General features: G+C 38.1%; 3 protein-coding genes across 5 annotated transcripts; all 3 read left to right on the forward strand.

Annotated features, from left to right (window-relative positions):
- Positions 1 to 1,268: 1,268 nt before the first annotated feature.
- Positions 1,269 to 10,994, forward strand: LOC115050399 (uncharacterized). The gene is made up of 11 exons (XM_029513242.1): positions 1,269 to 1,304; positions 1,452 to 1,781; positions 1,909 to 2,280; positions 2,430 to 2,555; positions 2,660 to 2,703; positions 2,833 to 2,941; positions 9,245 to 9,370; positions 9,468 to 9,797; positions 9,960 to 10,304; positions 10,515 to 10,576; positions 10,866 to 10,994. The coding sequence occupies exons 2-11, from the start codon at positions 1,466 to 1,468 to the stop codon at positions 10,992 to 10,994; spliced, it is 1,959 nt and encodes a 652-aa protein (XP_029369102.1). The 5' UTR covers positions 1,269 to 1,304; positions 1,452 to 1,465.
- On the forward strand, positions 6,809 to 8,595 carry LOC115050039 (uncharacterized). 3 transcript variants are annotated; one of them, XM_029512744.1, is made up of 7 exons: positions 6,809 to 6,878; positions 6,985 to 7,127; positions 7,382 to 7,499; positions 7,595 to 7,723; positions 7,882 to 8,019; positions 8,095 to 8,144; positions 8,256 to 8,595. In XM_029512744.1, exons 1-7 carry the CDS (start codon positions 6,836 to 6,838, stop codon positions 8,400 to 8,402), a joined length of 768 nt encoding a protein of 255 aa, XP_029368604.1. In that variant the 5' UTR covers positions 6,809 to 6,835; the 3' UTR covers positions 8,403 to 8,595. The 3 variants fall into 3 exon arrangements, with proteins under 3 accessions (XP_029368604.1, XP_029368601.1, XP_029368602.1); XM_029512741.1 differs by having other exon boundaries at positions 6,985 to 7,287; positions 7,382 to 7,723; XM_029512742.1 differs by having other exon boundaries at positions 6,985 to 7,287; positions 7,382 to 7,723; positions 7,885 to 8,019.
- Positions 10,995 to 12,285: 1,291 nt separating the features above from the next.
- LOC115049817 (uncharacterized) lies at positions 12,286 to 14,916 on the forward strand. The gene is made up of 6 exons (XM_029512365.1): positions 12,286 to 12,341; positions 12,456 to 12,782; positions 12,862 to 13,224; positions 13,341 to 13,457; positions 13,735 to 13,799; positions 13,899 to 14,916. The coding sequence occupies exons 1-6, from the start codon at positions 12,299 to 12,301 to the stop codon at positions 14,013 to 14,015; spliced, it is 1,032 nt and encodes a 343-aa protein (XP_029368225.1). The 5' UTR covers positions 12,286 to 12,298; the 3' UTR covers positions 14,016 to 14,916.
- Positions 14,917 to 14,952: the final 36 nt, after the last annotated feature.

A 14,952-nucleotide genomic window follows, 5' to 3' on the forward strand; every position in this document is an offset into this window, starting at 1 on the left:
CATACACACATACATCAGCTTTGGTAAGTTTTGGTGGGAGAGGTTTTGCTGTTGTCCTGGACTGTGTGTCTGTGACTGTTACTGACAGTCTTTGTTCTGTTCATAGCATCAGGCATGATTTATTTATATTGAGCACTTTGGTATGTTTATTATGTGAAAACTAAACCTCTGGAGTTTATTACCACCTCCAGCTGAATGTGTTCTGCTTCTGCGTTTCAGCAGCGCTCTGAAAATAACTGAAGAGACTACAGAGGATGGATGTTGTGACCACAGAAACCTCCCCAAGTCTGTCCGCTCTGCTCTTCATGCTGAAGTGACTGATGTGTGGGAGGGGCATCACTGATGATGTGGCACGTGTGGATTGGCTGCTTCACACTAATGCTAAGATGGCTCCTGCATCTCAGTGAATCACTGTGGAAAATGGCCACTTAACTACGTAGAGACAACAGCGTCTTTAGAAGTGTATTATATTCAACAAGTCGAACATTAATAATGAAAAGCTTTTTGGGTTCATTGTTCTTAAATCTCCATTTGCATCATAGACCTTGTTTTAGACATTGATTTTGAACAGCAGGGCCATCGAGGGGCTGGAGCCAATCTGCTGCTGACACTGGACAAGGGCGGGGCATACCTGGACAGGTGAGCAGTCTATAAATATACAGAGAGAGACACACACAGGCAAACAGCCTAAACCTGCAGTTATCTAGACTGTGGGATGAACCCAGAGGACCTGCAGAGAATCCATGCAGATGACTTTCATTTTAACATTTTAGAAAGTGAAGTAATACTGTAATACAGTAACACATGCAATTTTGTGTTAAATTGTCTGTTCTTTACTCATTTGTGCAAATAAACTTCTCCAAAGCATCAGATTGGAATAAATTACACATCAATAGTGTTTGAGCACATTTTAAAAGGATCAGTTGAAAAGTCATTGATTTATTGTGGAAACTTTGAAAATGTTGTCAGTTATTTCTCACTTCCTGTTCCTGTTATATTGAATAATCTGTCAGGTTAACTCGTTAGTTCCATTCATGGAAACCCACCATGAACAAGAGCTTGTTGTAATGTTGTTTTGTGTGTTTAGACATGAAAGATAGTGATAATATTTCCACTGTGGTGGCACAGAGAGACACCAGTGTAATGACTGACCAATCAGATTGCTCTCATATTGTTCCCTCCCCTTCATACGACTACATTAAGGGAAATCATCTTCAACAGAGTTTAAAATAACTGCTGTCTTAAGTGGATTAACATGAAAATGTTGATCATATTTCATCTTTTGTTCTTCCTCAGAGCAGGACGTAAGTAGATAAAGTCAACTTTTCTCAAAATGTATTCTGCAGTCTAAGTTTTCAATTTTATAATAATCTTTTTGTATCAGTTTAGATCTAGAGATATGTGCCTCTGTCTCTGATTTTAATTCCTGATCTATTTAATGGTATTTTTAGGAAGCACAGATGAAATGACCTTTGAGACGAAGACTGTTGTTGTTGGAGAAGACGTGAAGTTGACGTGTCCCCGCCAAACATCTGATTACTCTGCAACCTTATTTTGGATCCGACTTGTTTATGGAAACTTACCTGAAGTCTTGGGAGGAACATATTCATTCGATGATTATCGTGTTAATAAGAGTCCTCGTTCTACAGCAAAACAAAAACCTGGAACTTTTCTGCTGCATTTTCATAAAACAGAGCAAAGTGACACTGGACTGTACTACTGTATAAAAGTCGATGACTTAGAGATGAAGTTTTTAACAGGAACATTTCTCAGAGTTAAAGGTAAATAAAGTACGGTACACAGATTCAAATTTAATTAGAAATAATCTCAAGGAACTTCTCAAATACAATTGGTCAAAGTGAAACATATTTCTTCAATGTATACTTTAGATTTTTTTATATTTGTCAGGAGCAGAACCTGAGATCACCACCAACTTTCAGCTTCCTCCATCTGATCCAGTCCGTCCAGGAGACTCAGTGACTCTTCAGTGTTCGGTCCTCTTTGACTCTGAGAAGAAAACATGTCCAGGAGATCACAGTGTGTACTGGTTCAGAGCTGGATCAGATGAAGCTCATCCCAGTTTCATTTACGCTCATGGAAACAATAGAGATCATTGTAAAAAGAGTCCTGAGTCTGAGTCCACACAGAAATGTGATTACTTCTTCTCCAAGAACGTCAGCTCCTCTGATGCTGGGACTCATTACTGCGCTGTGGCCACGTGTGGAGAAATTTTATTTGGAAATGGGACTAAACTGGAGATTGATAAACTGGAAATTGAAGGTAAATGGAGAATATTTTTATATAATTGTGACAATCTAGATGTAGCATGTAGCCTATTTATATTCTATTTTTTCAAACATCTTATTGGTATGTTCACATCCAATCAAATCATGGCAAACTTTAATTCTTTGGTCCACATATAATTTCAGAGAACATGATGGATCTCCAGAGGACCATCACACTTCTGTTGGTGTTATGTGGTACTTTGGCTACAGCTCTGATTGTTACTGTCTTCCTGTTTTATATGAAGAAGAAAACTTGTGATTGTTCCAAAGGTAGTAGAAGTTTCTTAAATATCAAAGAGTATTTTGCTGAAGACAACCTGACTTGATTTCCATTTGTCCGTTGTGTAACCATCTCTCGTCTTCACTCTATACAGCTGCAGATGCTGCAACAGTCAGCACTGATCAGAGAAGTCAGCAGGTAAGATACATGAGAAAAGACAGAACTGGATAAGTTATTAACATTTCTTCTTCCTGAATATGATTTTTTCTGAACTCTCACCATCATTATCATTAATCTCATAACCTTCTTCATTATATATCTTCTCAGGGAGATGAGGACCGACTTACTTATTCTGCTCCAACCTTCACCAGGAGGAAAGATGGAAAAGTGGACAGAAGGAATGAAAAAGCAGTCGAGAAAGAGACGGTGTATTCTGGTGTCAGAGCTTTGTGACAGATTAACAATCCAAACAGTGGATTTGTGTTAATTTTTGGGTAAAAAAAGCTGACATTTTCTTCTGGCACACAGTAGCAAATTGATTGCATTATATCACTGTGACGAACATTATTTGCAAAATGTTAAATTTGCCAATTAAACTTTATATCGTGTGTCAAGCCTTTCTATAGTTCTATGTCATTAGAATTAGTTTATTTTGTAAAATGATGTTGATTTTGGTGAAAAAAATCTTTAAAATAATTAAACATTCAAAATACCTCACTCCAGTGGTATTTCATATTCATTCATTCATTCTTTTTTCATTTCCCAGCATTTTTGCGATGAAAAGAGATTTACCTGTATATCCGCCATATCACAAATCTCCTCAATTTCTATATTGTCTTCGGTCTGTCTACATTTCACTGTAAAAAACCACCAAGCCGATGAAACCGTTGGTGGTTAATACACTCTCCACCTGGTGAGTAATCCGTCTTTGATGATCCAACGCTGCGTTTTCTTTCTATTTGTCGTGAATATATAACTCTATCAGCTGATCACCACTGCTTATGTGTGATGATGGACAGCGAATCATGTTGGCAAAAATCTAAATTACAACTGATACGGGTTATTAGTGATCCACTTCATCAAAGCAAACAGAAGTGGAGCAACAGAGAGGTTTATATGTTGAAAAGATGAGCGTGTGAAAATGTACATGCTGACAATCATCAGTATCAGCTGGTCTTGTAACCAGTCTGAGGAGACAAAATATTTTAATGTGTAAGTTTCGTCTGAACTGACCATTTGTCTAATCAATTTATTGTCAAATTATCCATCCATTGTCCAAATCCTTTTCATATTGAGGCGATAAAACACTCCGTGCCCTGAAAGGTCACAGAGCCAGTTTATAGAGAACTTGTCTTCGGTCTGTGGGTGGCAGTATGTCTTTCACATGAAATGCCAACCAATTATTGGAGTGAAAAACTGAAGAAGCGGGATAAATATCCAGGGAATGAGTCCTCTGGTTGGAAGATACCGAGCCTCCTCCTTTGTTGCTGTTTTTTTTTTTTTTTTTTTTGTCTTTGAACGTGAGGCAATATCCATTTGGAGCACGTGATGTCCACGAGAAGCTGCTCACCCGAGCACAATGTCAGAAAGTGAACATATCTAAGTTACGTTGTGGGCAAGTATTAGACGAGGATTTGAAGCTTCTAAGGAGTGCCCCGTCTCTGTAGTTTCACATTGTGTCACTCTGTGACATGTCTGCCTTGAGATGCCACATACAGCAGCTTCACTGACTGACTGAATACCAGTGTTAAGACAAAAAAAAAGTGCTTTGCAGTGCTGGCTTTGTCGTAGTCAGACTTTCTGTGAAGAAATAGCCTGGTGTCCGGTATTACAGTAGCCTTCACTTGCATGACATCAGCAGTGATGGTGTAGTTTTTTGTTTTAGTTTCACAGGTTCCCTTTATGTCTGCATTTCATTTACCTGAGAGACAGATTTTTTTTTAAATAAAAGCCAAAGCTGTTTATGTAGACAATTTTTTTTTCTTTTTTTTTCTTAAATCTGACAGCAAATTAACTGACAGAAAACTGACAGCACCCAGCACTTACTTTTACCTAAATACATTTTGTTCTCAGTGTTGGCTGTGTGGAGTGAGTGGTGGTGTGTGGCTTTGAGGGACAGTTGCATGGGAGGTGACAGGAAATGTGACCAAAACCACACAAGAATTCAAAAGTACAAATGTAAACATCAAACTGTTTTCTATCGATTGCCATTAAGAAAAAAAAATAAAATGCAATTTTACAGCAGACACATTCGATGAAGGTGAAATGTTTTTCTTCCGCAGTCTGAAAAGAACTGAACCAAATGTGGCAGTTGTGACAGCCAGGTCTGCAGCTCAGTATACTGGGCTCTTTATGCTGCAGTGACAGTGAAAACATCACTGTAGCTTGTAGCACATGATATTTAAGTTGGCCCTGCATGCCTGCCTGGAAACCAACAAGCAAAGCCACATGCAGCAGCTGCGCTGACAGTCACAGGTTGTGGTGAGCCTTTTCTCCCCATCTGACTGACCACTGAAGCTGTTTACGCAGAACAACAGGATATGCAGCAAGAAAGGTGCTAAATTAAACCTTCAAAAATGTTCACTTAAAAAAAAAAAAAGAGGCTGAAATCCTTGACAATGTGCTTTGTGTTTTTCAAGAGGACAGAGAAAAGGGTGTGTGTGTGTGTATTTATATATATATATATATATATATGTATATACATACTCTTGATGATTAGTTTTTTTTTTTGTTTTCGATGTATTGAACTGAATGTATTCATCAATATGAATATGTAATAATATATAATAATAATATAAACTAAACATTAAATGCAATACAAACTGCCCTCCTTCCTAAAAGAGCCAGAATGACACAAAATGAGTCAGAAAAGACATTTAGTATTCACACCTTCAATCAAACCACAAAAATACTTGTTTCCATGCATCCAGGAAACAATACCCAACATCCGTTCTTACAAAGTTTTTGGTTTTGTTTTGAGGTTTTTTTTTGTTTGTTTGTTTGTTTTTTTGTTTGTTTTTTTTTTCATACATTTCTTTGTCCACCTAACGTTTATTATTACAAATTTTTCCATGTTAAAATGTTGGGTTTGAGGGGAAACTCAGAGGACATGATGCTGCAGACATCACTGAAGACAGACAAGACTATCTGACACAGACAGGAAAGAGGGCTCGAGGAGACGAGACAGGTCAGAGTAATCACAGTGGAGGGAAACTTGGCAGGAAGTGGGGAAGGATGAAGACAGACTGCCAAAATAAAACAGCAAGTGCCCACAAAACAAAACAACTCAGCAGGGTCTGATACTTGTATATGTAAGTTAGGTCCTCTTTATTTCCATATCACTTCATTACAAATACAATAATCAATATTCAAACTGATCATTTTGAATATCGTGACTTCATGCAGCAAAAGACCCCCAGACCCAAAAATTGAACACAACTTTCTTGATGTGAGGAAATGACACTAACCACTGTCTCAGTCTACACTGAATCATGCTCTGAAAAACTGGCTGTGTGCCAGCTGGTTGCAGAATGACAAAGTGTATGAACAGTTTGTGTAAGTAGTGAAACACCCTACAGCGAAACATCAGCTGCTATTAAATTTCCATGTGTCAGGTGCAAATTACTGTTTCCTACAGACAGAGACCTTTACATTTACACACAGAGCATCAATGCCACTACAAAGGTCTGACACCGGATCAGTTATTCCGAAAAGTGACAGTATTGTAAAAGACTGTGTTCGCTTGTAAGCATCAAAGATGGCTTTGACTTTGCTAAAGCATTAAACGTGCAACTGCATGTTCAGACTCAGATGTTTATTTCCTATCACCAAAATCCACCCCTCTAACCTTAAAGGGAAAATAAATGATTAATAAATTAATACTGATGATGCTGAGAAAGTCCAGGAGTAAGCCACCACTCAGCATCGAAGTTCAGAGAGTGCAACATATCACTGATTTCAGAGCTCTGGATGTGTTTAGGAACATAAATATGACCTCCACTGTGTTTTACTATATTTCACTTTCAGATGCGATATTCAGACTCTTATGTGTGAGCATCAGTGACATTAACTGATCTGTTGTGTTTACAGAAACTTTCAGCTCTAGAAACCCACATGTTGTATGAAACTCACTGTTGGTGTTGTTTAATGTGTTTAGGTTGGAAAGATGGTGATTTCCACTGAGGCGGCTGTGACATTAAAACGCCAACATGACAATCGGCCAATCAAACTGCTTACATATTGTTTCCTCCCACTTGATGTGAATACATGCTAACCAGCCTTTGCATTATTCAGTTCAATTTTCAGCACCTTCAAGGAGAATAAGCAGAAGATGCGGCTTGTATTGTATTTACTGCTGATACTCAGAGTGGGGAGTAAGTATTTTGTAGATTCACTGAATTCAAAGTTTCGTCTTCCATTTACTGTTATGTAGAAGATGATTTATTTGACTTTTCACTGCTGTGTTTGATTTTCTTTCAGGATGCTCAGACAAGCAGATGATTGTGATGATTCCTGTTGGAGATAAAGTGAGCCTCACATGTGAATTCAGGGATATTGGCAAAGTGCTTTGGATGAAGATTGTTTCTGGAAACCTTCCTCAAATCTTAAAAAGAACAAACAGTGTAAGGACTGATGATCCTCGCATTACAGCCCAAAAGGAATCTGGAAAGTTTATTCTGCATATAGAGGAGGTAAAGCAGAGCGATACAGGAGTTTACTTCTGTCTGAAAACAAAAGACGGGGATGTCACATTTTTAAAAAGAATAGATCTGACAGTTGAAGGTAAATACAGCAAAACAGAGAAACTGGTTTTGTTTTAAAAATTGTGTTTATTTTGTATAAAATTATAGAAGATTCCTTTTTTTTCACACCCCAGGAACAGAAATTGTTAAAACTGCAGCTCCCACATCTCATCCAACAAATCCAAAAGACTCAGTTTTTCTACAGTGTTCGACCCTCTCTGAGTCTGAGACGACAGAACATCCAGAAAAAAAGTGCGTATGCTGTTTTAAAGCTGGAACAGAAATACATCCAAGTGTTATAGATAGTCAAAGAAACAGCATTTGTGGATTTGATGATAACCCTGAAGGAGCCTGCACAAAGACATGGAACTGCAGCTTTTCAAACGTCTTCTCCTCCAATGCTTCGACTCATTGCTGTGCTGCCGTCACATGTGGACAGATATTTTCTGGAGGCAGTTCAAAAAAGAAATGTGGAGGTAACGGCATTATGTTTCTACTTTCTGAAGAAATTTGCATATGCGTATTTGTGCTCACGGTCCGTTGTGCATTCCGTATCAAAAATAATGAATTACTCTTGATTACACTTTGATGAATAAATAACTTTAATTTTTGCCCCTTTTTCACGTTATGTCAGCAGAAAATGTTTGCAATTCGCAGACGGACAACACAGTTCTCTTCCTGTTATGTGCAGCTTTGGCTTTGAGTCTAAGTGTCATAGCCTGTCTACTTTATTCAACAAACAAACGCAAGCAAAATTCTCAATGTAACTACGGTAAGAAATGTCACTCACACACTCAACTCGCACAAACTATGTGAAAATACATTCACATTCTATTTGATATTTCAGCTGCCGTTGCTCTGAATGCAACAGCTGGTGCTAATCAGGAACGCCAGCAGGTAAGGAATATTATTATCATAAAGACGGGTAGCTGAAAATCATGTTTTCATCATGTGTCTGTCTACCATTGTAGATATTATCAGCTTGAATTTACTTTCATGTTTCTCTAGACAGATGAGGATTCGTTGGTTTACTCTGCTCCAGCCTTCATCGACAGGCAGGCCAGCACAAGCAAAGCAAGGACAAGGGACGCAAAATCGGAAGAGGAAGAGGAAGATACCATCTATACTAATATAAAGACTCTTGAGATGGACTGATAATAGTGAATAGTCTTTAATAGTTTGAAGTGCGATGTTTTCCATCTTTCAAATCACTGCAATACAATTACGTGTTAACTGAGTCCTTTTCTATATAGCATTCATTTGTATGTCTGTAAAGTTCCTCTGTGTATTAATGCCATGCTAAGTTTATGTCCTGAAGGACTGCCTGTAGGTAAAAATAAAAAAATTACAATTTGTATTATTTAATTTGTTTTTGTCGTAGCGTCATTTTATGGGATGTGTACCACACCATCTCATTTCAGTTCCGCCTCCACCATAATCTACGTGGCTATGTTGGCCACATCTTGCTCAGATTGAAGCCCCTGAATTGGATCAGGGTTTGAACCTTTCATGTCAACTTGTCAAATCCAAAAAGAATAACGTGATCGAGTGAGTGACTTCAGATTTGGGCCATTGGTTGGTTTCAGTTTGCAGTCGTGTTACAATGGTGACTGGTACTGCCAAGCTGTTTAATTGAAAATTATTATATTATTAAATTATTATATTTTATATATACTTATATATATATATATATATATATATTTTTTTTTTTTATGGTACTTTTGGACACATTCCCAGAAAGAAATTCTAATTAATGTTGTTTCTCTCGAAACAGGAATTTAATTTTGCATTCAGCTACTACTAAATAATTCTAAAAGAAGTTTAGAAAAATATGACATTATTAAAAGAGCACCAGATAAACTTGAAATGAATGAAAACAGTGTAAAGAATATAATGAAAATGTTCCATTTATCTGAAAACATTACTCTCCACTGACCAAAATGAGTCCAGTGTGTCAGGGAGTGCACCTTCAAACAACTTCTGTGATAACCAATCAGGCGCGTCGGACAGCGACACATATTGTGGCTGCATTACATCACCTCCTTCACTCGCTGAGACACAAGTGAAACACCAAGTCAAGATGATCCTGTTATGGGTTACACTGTTTGCTCCTCATCAAGTATGTAAGTGATATATATTTCATTCAATGTTGTCAGTTAAGAATTCACATATATTACATTTTAATAGGATGATCTTTGTTTACCAAATCATTTCATTTAGATTCGCTGGTTCCAGTGATCACAGCTCCACTCGGTGAACCTGTGACCTTCACGTGTGCTCTACCTGAGGCTGAGGTCAGCCACAGGACACTGTACTGGTTCAAGCAAAGCCCCGGGGACGCTCTGAAATTAATCGTGACGCAGCATAAATTTGGAAAACCTGAGTACACATCGGAGCTTTCTGAATCCAGATCAAAGGTGGACCATGATAATGATTTTATCAACCTGACAATAGTGAGGACGATCAAAGAAGATGAGGGAATGTATCACTGTGCCGTCACAGAGTGGATCGGTAATGTTGCATGGAGTGGCATGTATCTGTTCCTAAAAGGTAAATATGTCTTGCAAATGTTTCATTTACTGATTGTTAGCTTCATTCACACACCAGAGTTACTGATAGTGATTGAAAAATAATTAAATCAGTTTCAGTGTGACTGAATTAAGATTTGAGATCGATTTAATGTATTCATGTTTAAGATTTCTTTATATACAGGAAACTCTCAACGGACAAACTTTTCAATTCAGCAGCCAACAGTGTCTGATCCAGTCCTCCCCGGAGGCTCGGTGTCTCTGCAGTGTTCGGTTCTCTCTCAGTCTGAGACCAAGACGTGTCCAGAAGGTCACAGCGTGTACTGGGTCAGAGCCGGACCAGATAAATACCATCCAGAAATCATCTACGCTGATGGAAATGAGTGTGAGGAAAGCTCTGACCTCCCAAAGAGCTGCGTTTATCGGTTACCTAAAAATATCAGCTCCTCTGATTCTGGGACGTATCACTGTGCTGTGGCCGTCTGTGGAGAGATCTTATTTGGAAATGGGACAAAAGTGGATAACCAAGGTGTTATTATTGTTTTTATTCTGCTATTATCATTATTATTATGCTCATTTATCTGTCAGTTTATATATCAAGGTAAATAAACGGTACAAGGATTTGCCAAATAAATTTTTGCTTTACATTTAAAATCAACTTAATGGAATTATTATTTATTATTTAAATAGTATAGTTTCGATGTTTTCATGGTGTAATGGTGCTTTCATGGTGTTGTAGGAGCCTGCACGTCTTCACAGACGACTGGAGCCATGGTGGCTCAGCTGGGTGTTGTCCCTGCTGTATGTCTGGTTGTGACAGCCTGTCTCATTTTCATCACCAAGAAAAACAACTGTGCTTGTTCTGATGGTAATTTAAGTCAACTAGCATTCTCTCTGTTTTTAATAATTTAAACGACGTCAATCTCTCATTTATTTTTCTGAATATTTTCTATTTCTATTACAGCCGCCGTTCGTCAAAAGAAGAGCATAAATCAAAAAAGTAATCAGGTAAAGTAGTTCCATGTAAAATAACTTTAACCAAAAGATTCGTTTTTTGTTTTTTTTTTCACTTCGCCTCTTTTCTCAGCAGGATTCTGACGAAAGGGTTTATTCTACTGCTGTATTCACCGTGCTTAATGGTGAGCGTTGTGCAATACAGGATGCGAGAACATCTGCAGAGAGGATCTACGCTGCTGTGATGGCCTTTGAGTGCTATTAGAGAGATACACATCGGTATCGCAGTATCTGGTGTTGTATGATGTGGTTTTTGTGGGCCTGCTTAGAGCTAAAGCGGTTCGTTGAACATAGCGATTAGATAGAGGGATGGAAACAACACAGCACCGGTACCAGTTAACTTGTTTTTGTGGCTTTCGTTTCTTTGAACAACTTAATTTTGTTTCCTTACCAAGAAGTAGCCCGGCTGCCTGTCGCTTAGCCAACTCCGACAACAATTACTATTATTGCTGTTATTATTGTTATAAACTGCCTGTACATCATATTTGGCTTAAATAAAATAAAAGATGAAAAGAAGTCTGTCCTATCTGAAGACAGATGCTTTTTATTCTGATATGACTGCTGATGCTTTTATTTATTTTATGCTTTTATTTTTTCTTTTGTGCTTAAAATGTTCAAATTAACCAATTGATCAAATCAAGGTGAAAAAAACTAAGATCACATGAAATAACCAAGTATGCCTCCATTAAAGGAACACTGTCCTGTTTCTATAATATCCATCAGCCATTTCCCTAATCCTTTAGAGAACAGTGGCTTCCCTCTGCAACTTTTTCTGTAGAAATCATCTTTGAACAATAAACTGGCTGCTCATCGTCAACTCACAGCCAGTCACACAGTCACACAGGGATGTGTTACAAAAATAAAACAGCAACACAATTAAAAAAACAGATTCATTCGAAATCACAACAATTGCTCACAACCTAGCAACAGTATAAATGATCATTGTCTACGCTGTAAAAATCAAGTTTATCAAATCAATTTTTCCAAAATTCCATCACATCCAGGCTTATTTGGACATAATTTAATTAATCCTCTTATTATTATTATTATATATTTTTTTCTTTGTTACTTAGTTGGCCCTTATAATTGGTAGTGAAATGGTAGTCATCAAATCTTCTCAGTTTTACAGCTCGTTTTGTATTATGTAGGTTTGTTTTTGTAGCACATTTCAGCTCTGCTCTGTATTAACTGCGGCCATGTCATGGAAACTGACCCTTTGGAAACTCTACAGTGATGAAGGCATTATGCAACACGTATGTGTGAAAAAACGGGGCCAGAGCGATCAAAGCAAAATTCAAAAGCGAAACATTGGACATTGGATATCAAAGATTCAAAAAAAAAAAAAAAAAGTCACATGCTTTACAAAGGAAAAAATTACGTGGCAGGAAGTGCACCTTTCAAATCTTTTCTGTCATAACCAATCAGATGCCTTTCATGGTCTTTCCTAATGATCGTCTCTGCCGTACTACTTCCTACTCTCAGTGACAAACTACCACCACATCAGTGAAGATGATCGTGTTGTGGCTGACACTGCTTGTTCTTCATCATGGATGTAAGCGTATTCTTATTTGTTTCTGTGCTCTGGCGGCAGCATCTTTCACCATCGCTCTCACACGCTGCACACTGGGTTTTGCTGAATGTTCTGTAATGTTTTCTCTCCAATCAGATTCACTGCTTCCGGTAGTCACCGTTCAGCTCGGTGAGCCTGTGACCTTCACATGTGCTCACAGCAATTTTGAGAGCAGCAGAAGGGAGCTTTACTGGTTCAAGCAAAGTATCGGGGATACTCTTGAAATCATTGTGACAGCATGGAGAGCGCAAAAACCAAAGTATTCAGACGAGTTTTCCGAATCCAGATGGAAGCTAACTATTGATACAAGTTTTACAAACCTGACCATCGTGAAGACGACTCGAGAAAATGAGGGAATGTATCACTGCGCAATCGCAGGGTGGGGTGAGATTGCTTGGAGTGGGACATATTTGTTAGTCAAAGGTAAGGACGAAGACAGCTTGAACGGCTTTGGGGTCTTACAGTTTGAAACAGTTTTTTACTGTGTTCCTGCGTTCCCCAGGAAATTCTCCCAGGACTACCTACACGATTGTTCAGCAGCCAGCGGTGTCTGATCCCGTCCGTCCCGGAGACTCATTGAATTTGCAGTGTTCGGTCTTCTCTCACTCTGGGAACCAGACGTGTCCGGCAGATCACAGTGTGTACTGGGTCAGAGCTGGATGGGATCAAGCTCATTCAGAAATCATCTACACTGATGGAAAAAGACAAGATGACTGCGAGGAGAGCCCTCATGCATATTCTGTGCCGAACAGCTGTGTTTATCGCCTCTCGACGAGTGTCAGCTCCTCTGATGGGGGGACCTTCTACTGTGTCTTGGCCACATGTGGAGAGATCTTATTTGGACATGGCACGAAGGTTAAAATTGGTAGGATTTTCTGTATTACCCAAAATATGTTGCTATCATCATAATCAATCAGTCTCTTCTTCTTTAGGAAGCATTGACCAGTGTGTTTTGTTTTTTTTTTTGTCTTTGTTTTCTAGCACCTACGACACATATGCAGTTCATTGCATTTGGGACATTAACAGTCTTTCTGGCCATTTCTGTTGTCTTGAATATTTTCCTCATCTGTAAACAAAGAGCACATAAAAAACTTAAGAGTAAGTGTTGGAGGAAACAGTTTCTTTCCTAAGTATGGTGCTACATCTAATCAATATTCATCATGAGATTAAAGAACATTTGTGCATTTATGAAGCTGGATAACTTTACTAAATTGTTCTAAATTTAATATTTATCTAATATTATTAATGAATAGGTGTTAAGAACCAACGGTCCTCACTGAACACAACGTCTTACTTGTTCAGGAAAATTTCTGTCCCTTCTTTAGTTGTAACATTATACTTTTACTGGAAAGTCTGATTAAGTTTTCATCTTCAGGAATGGAAACTTCTGGTGCTTCTGGTGCACAGAATCTCAACTCCCACCTGCAAGATCATGATATTGTAAGTGCAAATTTGAAATTGAATCTATTATTATTCCCTTCGTATTCTTTTTAAAGACCCCAAAGATTGATGTCACTTTAACATTTTTGTATTGCGCAGAGTGGATGTGAAGACAGCTTGAACTACGCTGCTTTGAACTTCTCTCAAAGAAAAGCAGGCGGAAGAAAGAAACAAGAGTTTCCTGGGGACAGTTTGTACTCTCAAATTAAAGGTTGACTCTTTATAATGAGGACTTCAATCTGAACTTTAAAACTGGTTACTTACCTGGCATGTTTTCATCTGCTTGGGACTGCTTTAAGTTTTGTTTTTTTTTTAATCTAGGCGGTATATTAAATATTGCTCTTTAATTGATATTTGAGTAAATTAAGGCCTATATCATATTTTTGTTTCGTTTCAAAACTATAATCACGTTTTTAACTATTAGAAATGTAAAATATTCCAAATTTCAATAATTGCTTAGCAGCCATAGGTAGCAGCATTTAAGATTCTTTGCCTCCCTGCTGTCCTGATGAAACCCCTAATCAGATTTGAGTACTCCCACTCAAACTTCAACTCTTTTATTAATTATCTCTGCTGGGCAGTTTAGTTTCCAGTCAGCCAATGGTTAAAACAAAACATAATGACCACAGCCAGCAAACATTAAAAACGCTCATTCAATCGGCCTGTCGGTGCAACAGATGACATGTGAGAGCCAGAGCAACGAATACAAAGGTACACATGCATGGACCATCAGGGACCATCATAATATATAAATAAATACATGCATGGATCCTTTGTTGATTGAAGAAAGTTACAAGCTCAACATCATACCACATCTCTTTGACTAGCGCAGCCCAGTCCTTGTCCCCAGTGGATATCACCGCCATACAAGAAATGTCACCCACTCTTTTTAGATCAGCTTTCTTGCACGTTGTAAAATCAAATTCTTGTCACATAGCTGTTGAGAAACAAAGTGGCCTTAAAAATGTTTGAACCAAATGGCTCACTGGTTTCCTGTGTGTAAATAAATCTCAGTAAGCTCTCCAACCTGAAAAACCTTGAAGTTCATGTTTGTTTGTTTGTTTTTTTTCGTCTTTATTAAAGCACCTCTCATCGCGATGACCCAAGCACTTGGCTGGTACTGGTACATAAACATCTCCTGTTGGTTGTGAAA

Source organism: Echeneis naucrates, chromosome 10 (genome assembly GCF_900963305.1).
Source record: "Echeneis naucrates chromosome 10, fEcheNa1.1, whole genome shotgun sequence".
Classification (NCBI taxonomy): Eukaryota; Metazoa; Chordata; class Actinopteri; order Carangiformes; family Echeneidae; genus Echeneis; species Echeneis naucrates.

Bases quoted from the DNA above. Each gene is read 5' to 3' on its own strand.
- LOC115050399 (XM_029513242.1), top strand. From the start codon at position 1,466: ATGACCTTTGAGACGAAGACTGTTGTTGTTGGAGAAGACGTGAAGTTG. The intron at 2,942-9,244 runs GTGTCAGAGCTT...ATAACCAATCAG, and splicing joins GAAAGAGACGGTGTATTCTG to GCGCGTCGGACAGCGACACA. The intron at 10,305-10,514 runs GTGTTATTATTG...ATGGTGTTGTAG, and splicing joins GACAAAAGTGGATAACCAAG to GAGCCTGCACGTCTTCACAG.
- LOC115050039 (XM_029512741.1), top strand. From the start codon at position 6,836: ATGCGGCTTGTATTGTATTTACTGCTGATACTCAGAGTGGGGA. The intron at 6,879-6,984 runs GTAAGTATTTTG...ATTTTCTTTCAG, and splicing joins GCTGATACTCAGAGTGGGGA to GATGCTCAGACAAGCAGATG. The intron at 7,288-7,381 runs GTAAATACAGCA...TTCACACCCCAG, and splicing joins AATAGATCTGACAGTTGAAG to GAACAGAAATTGTTAAAACT.
- LOC115049817 (XM_029512365.1), top strand. From the start codon at position 12,299: ATGATCGTGTTGTGGCTGACACTGCTTGTTCTTCATCATGGAT. The intron at 13,225-13,340 runs GTAGGATTTTCT...TTTGTTTTCTAG, and splicing joins TGGCACGAAGGTTAAAATTG to CACCTACGACACATATGCAG. The intron at 13,800-13,898 runs GTAAGTGCAAAT...TGTATTGCGCAG, and splicing joins ACCTGCAAGATCATGATATT to AGTGGATGTGAAGACAGCTT.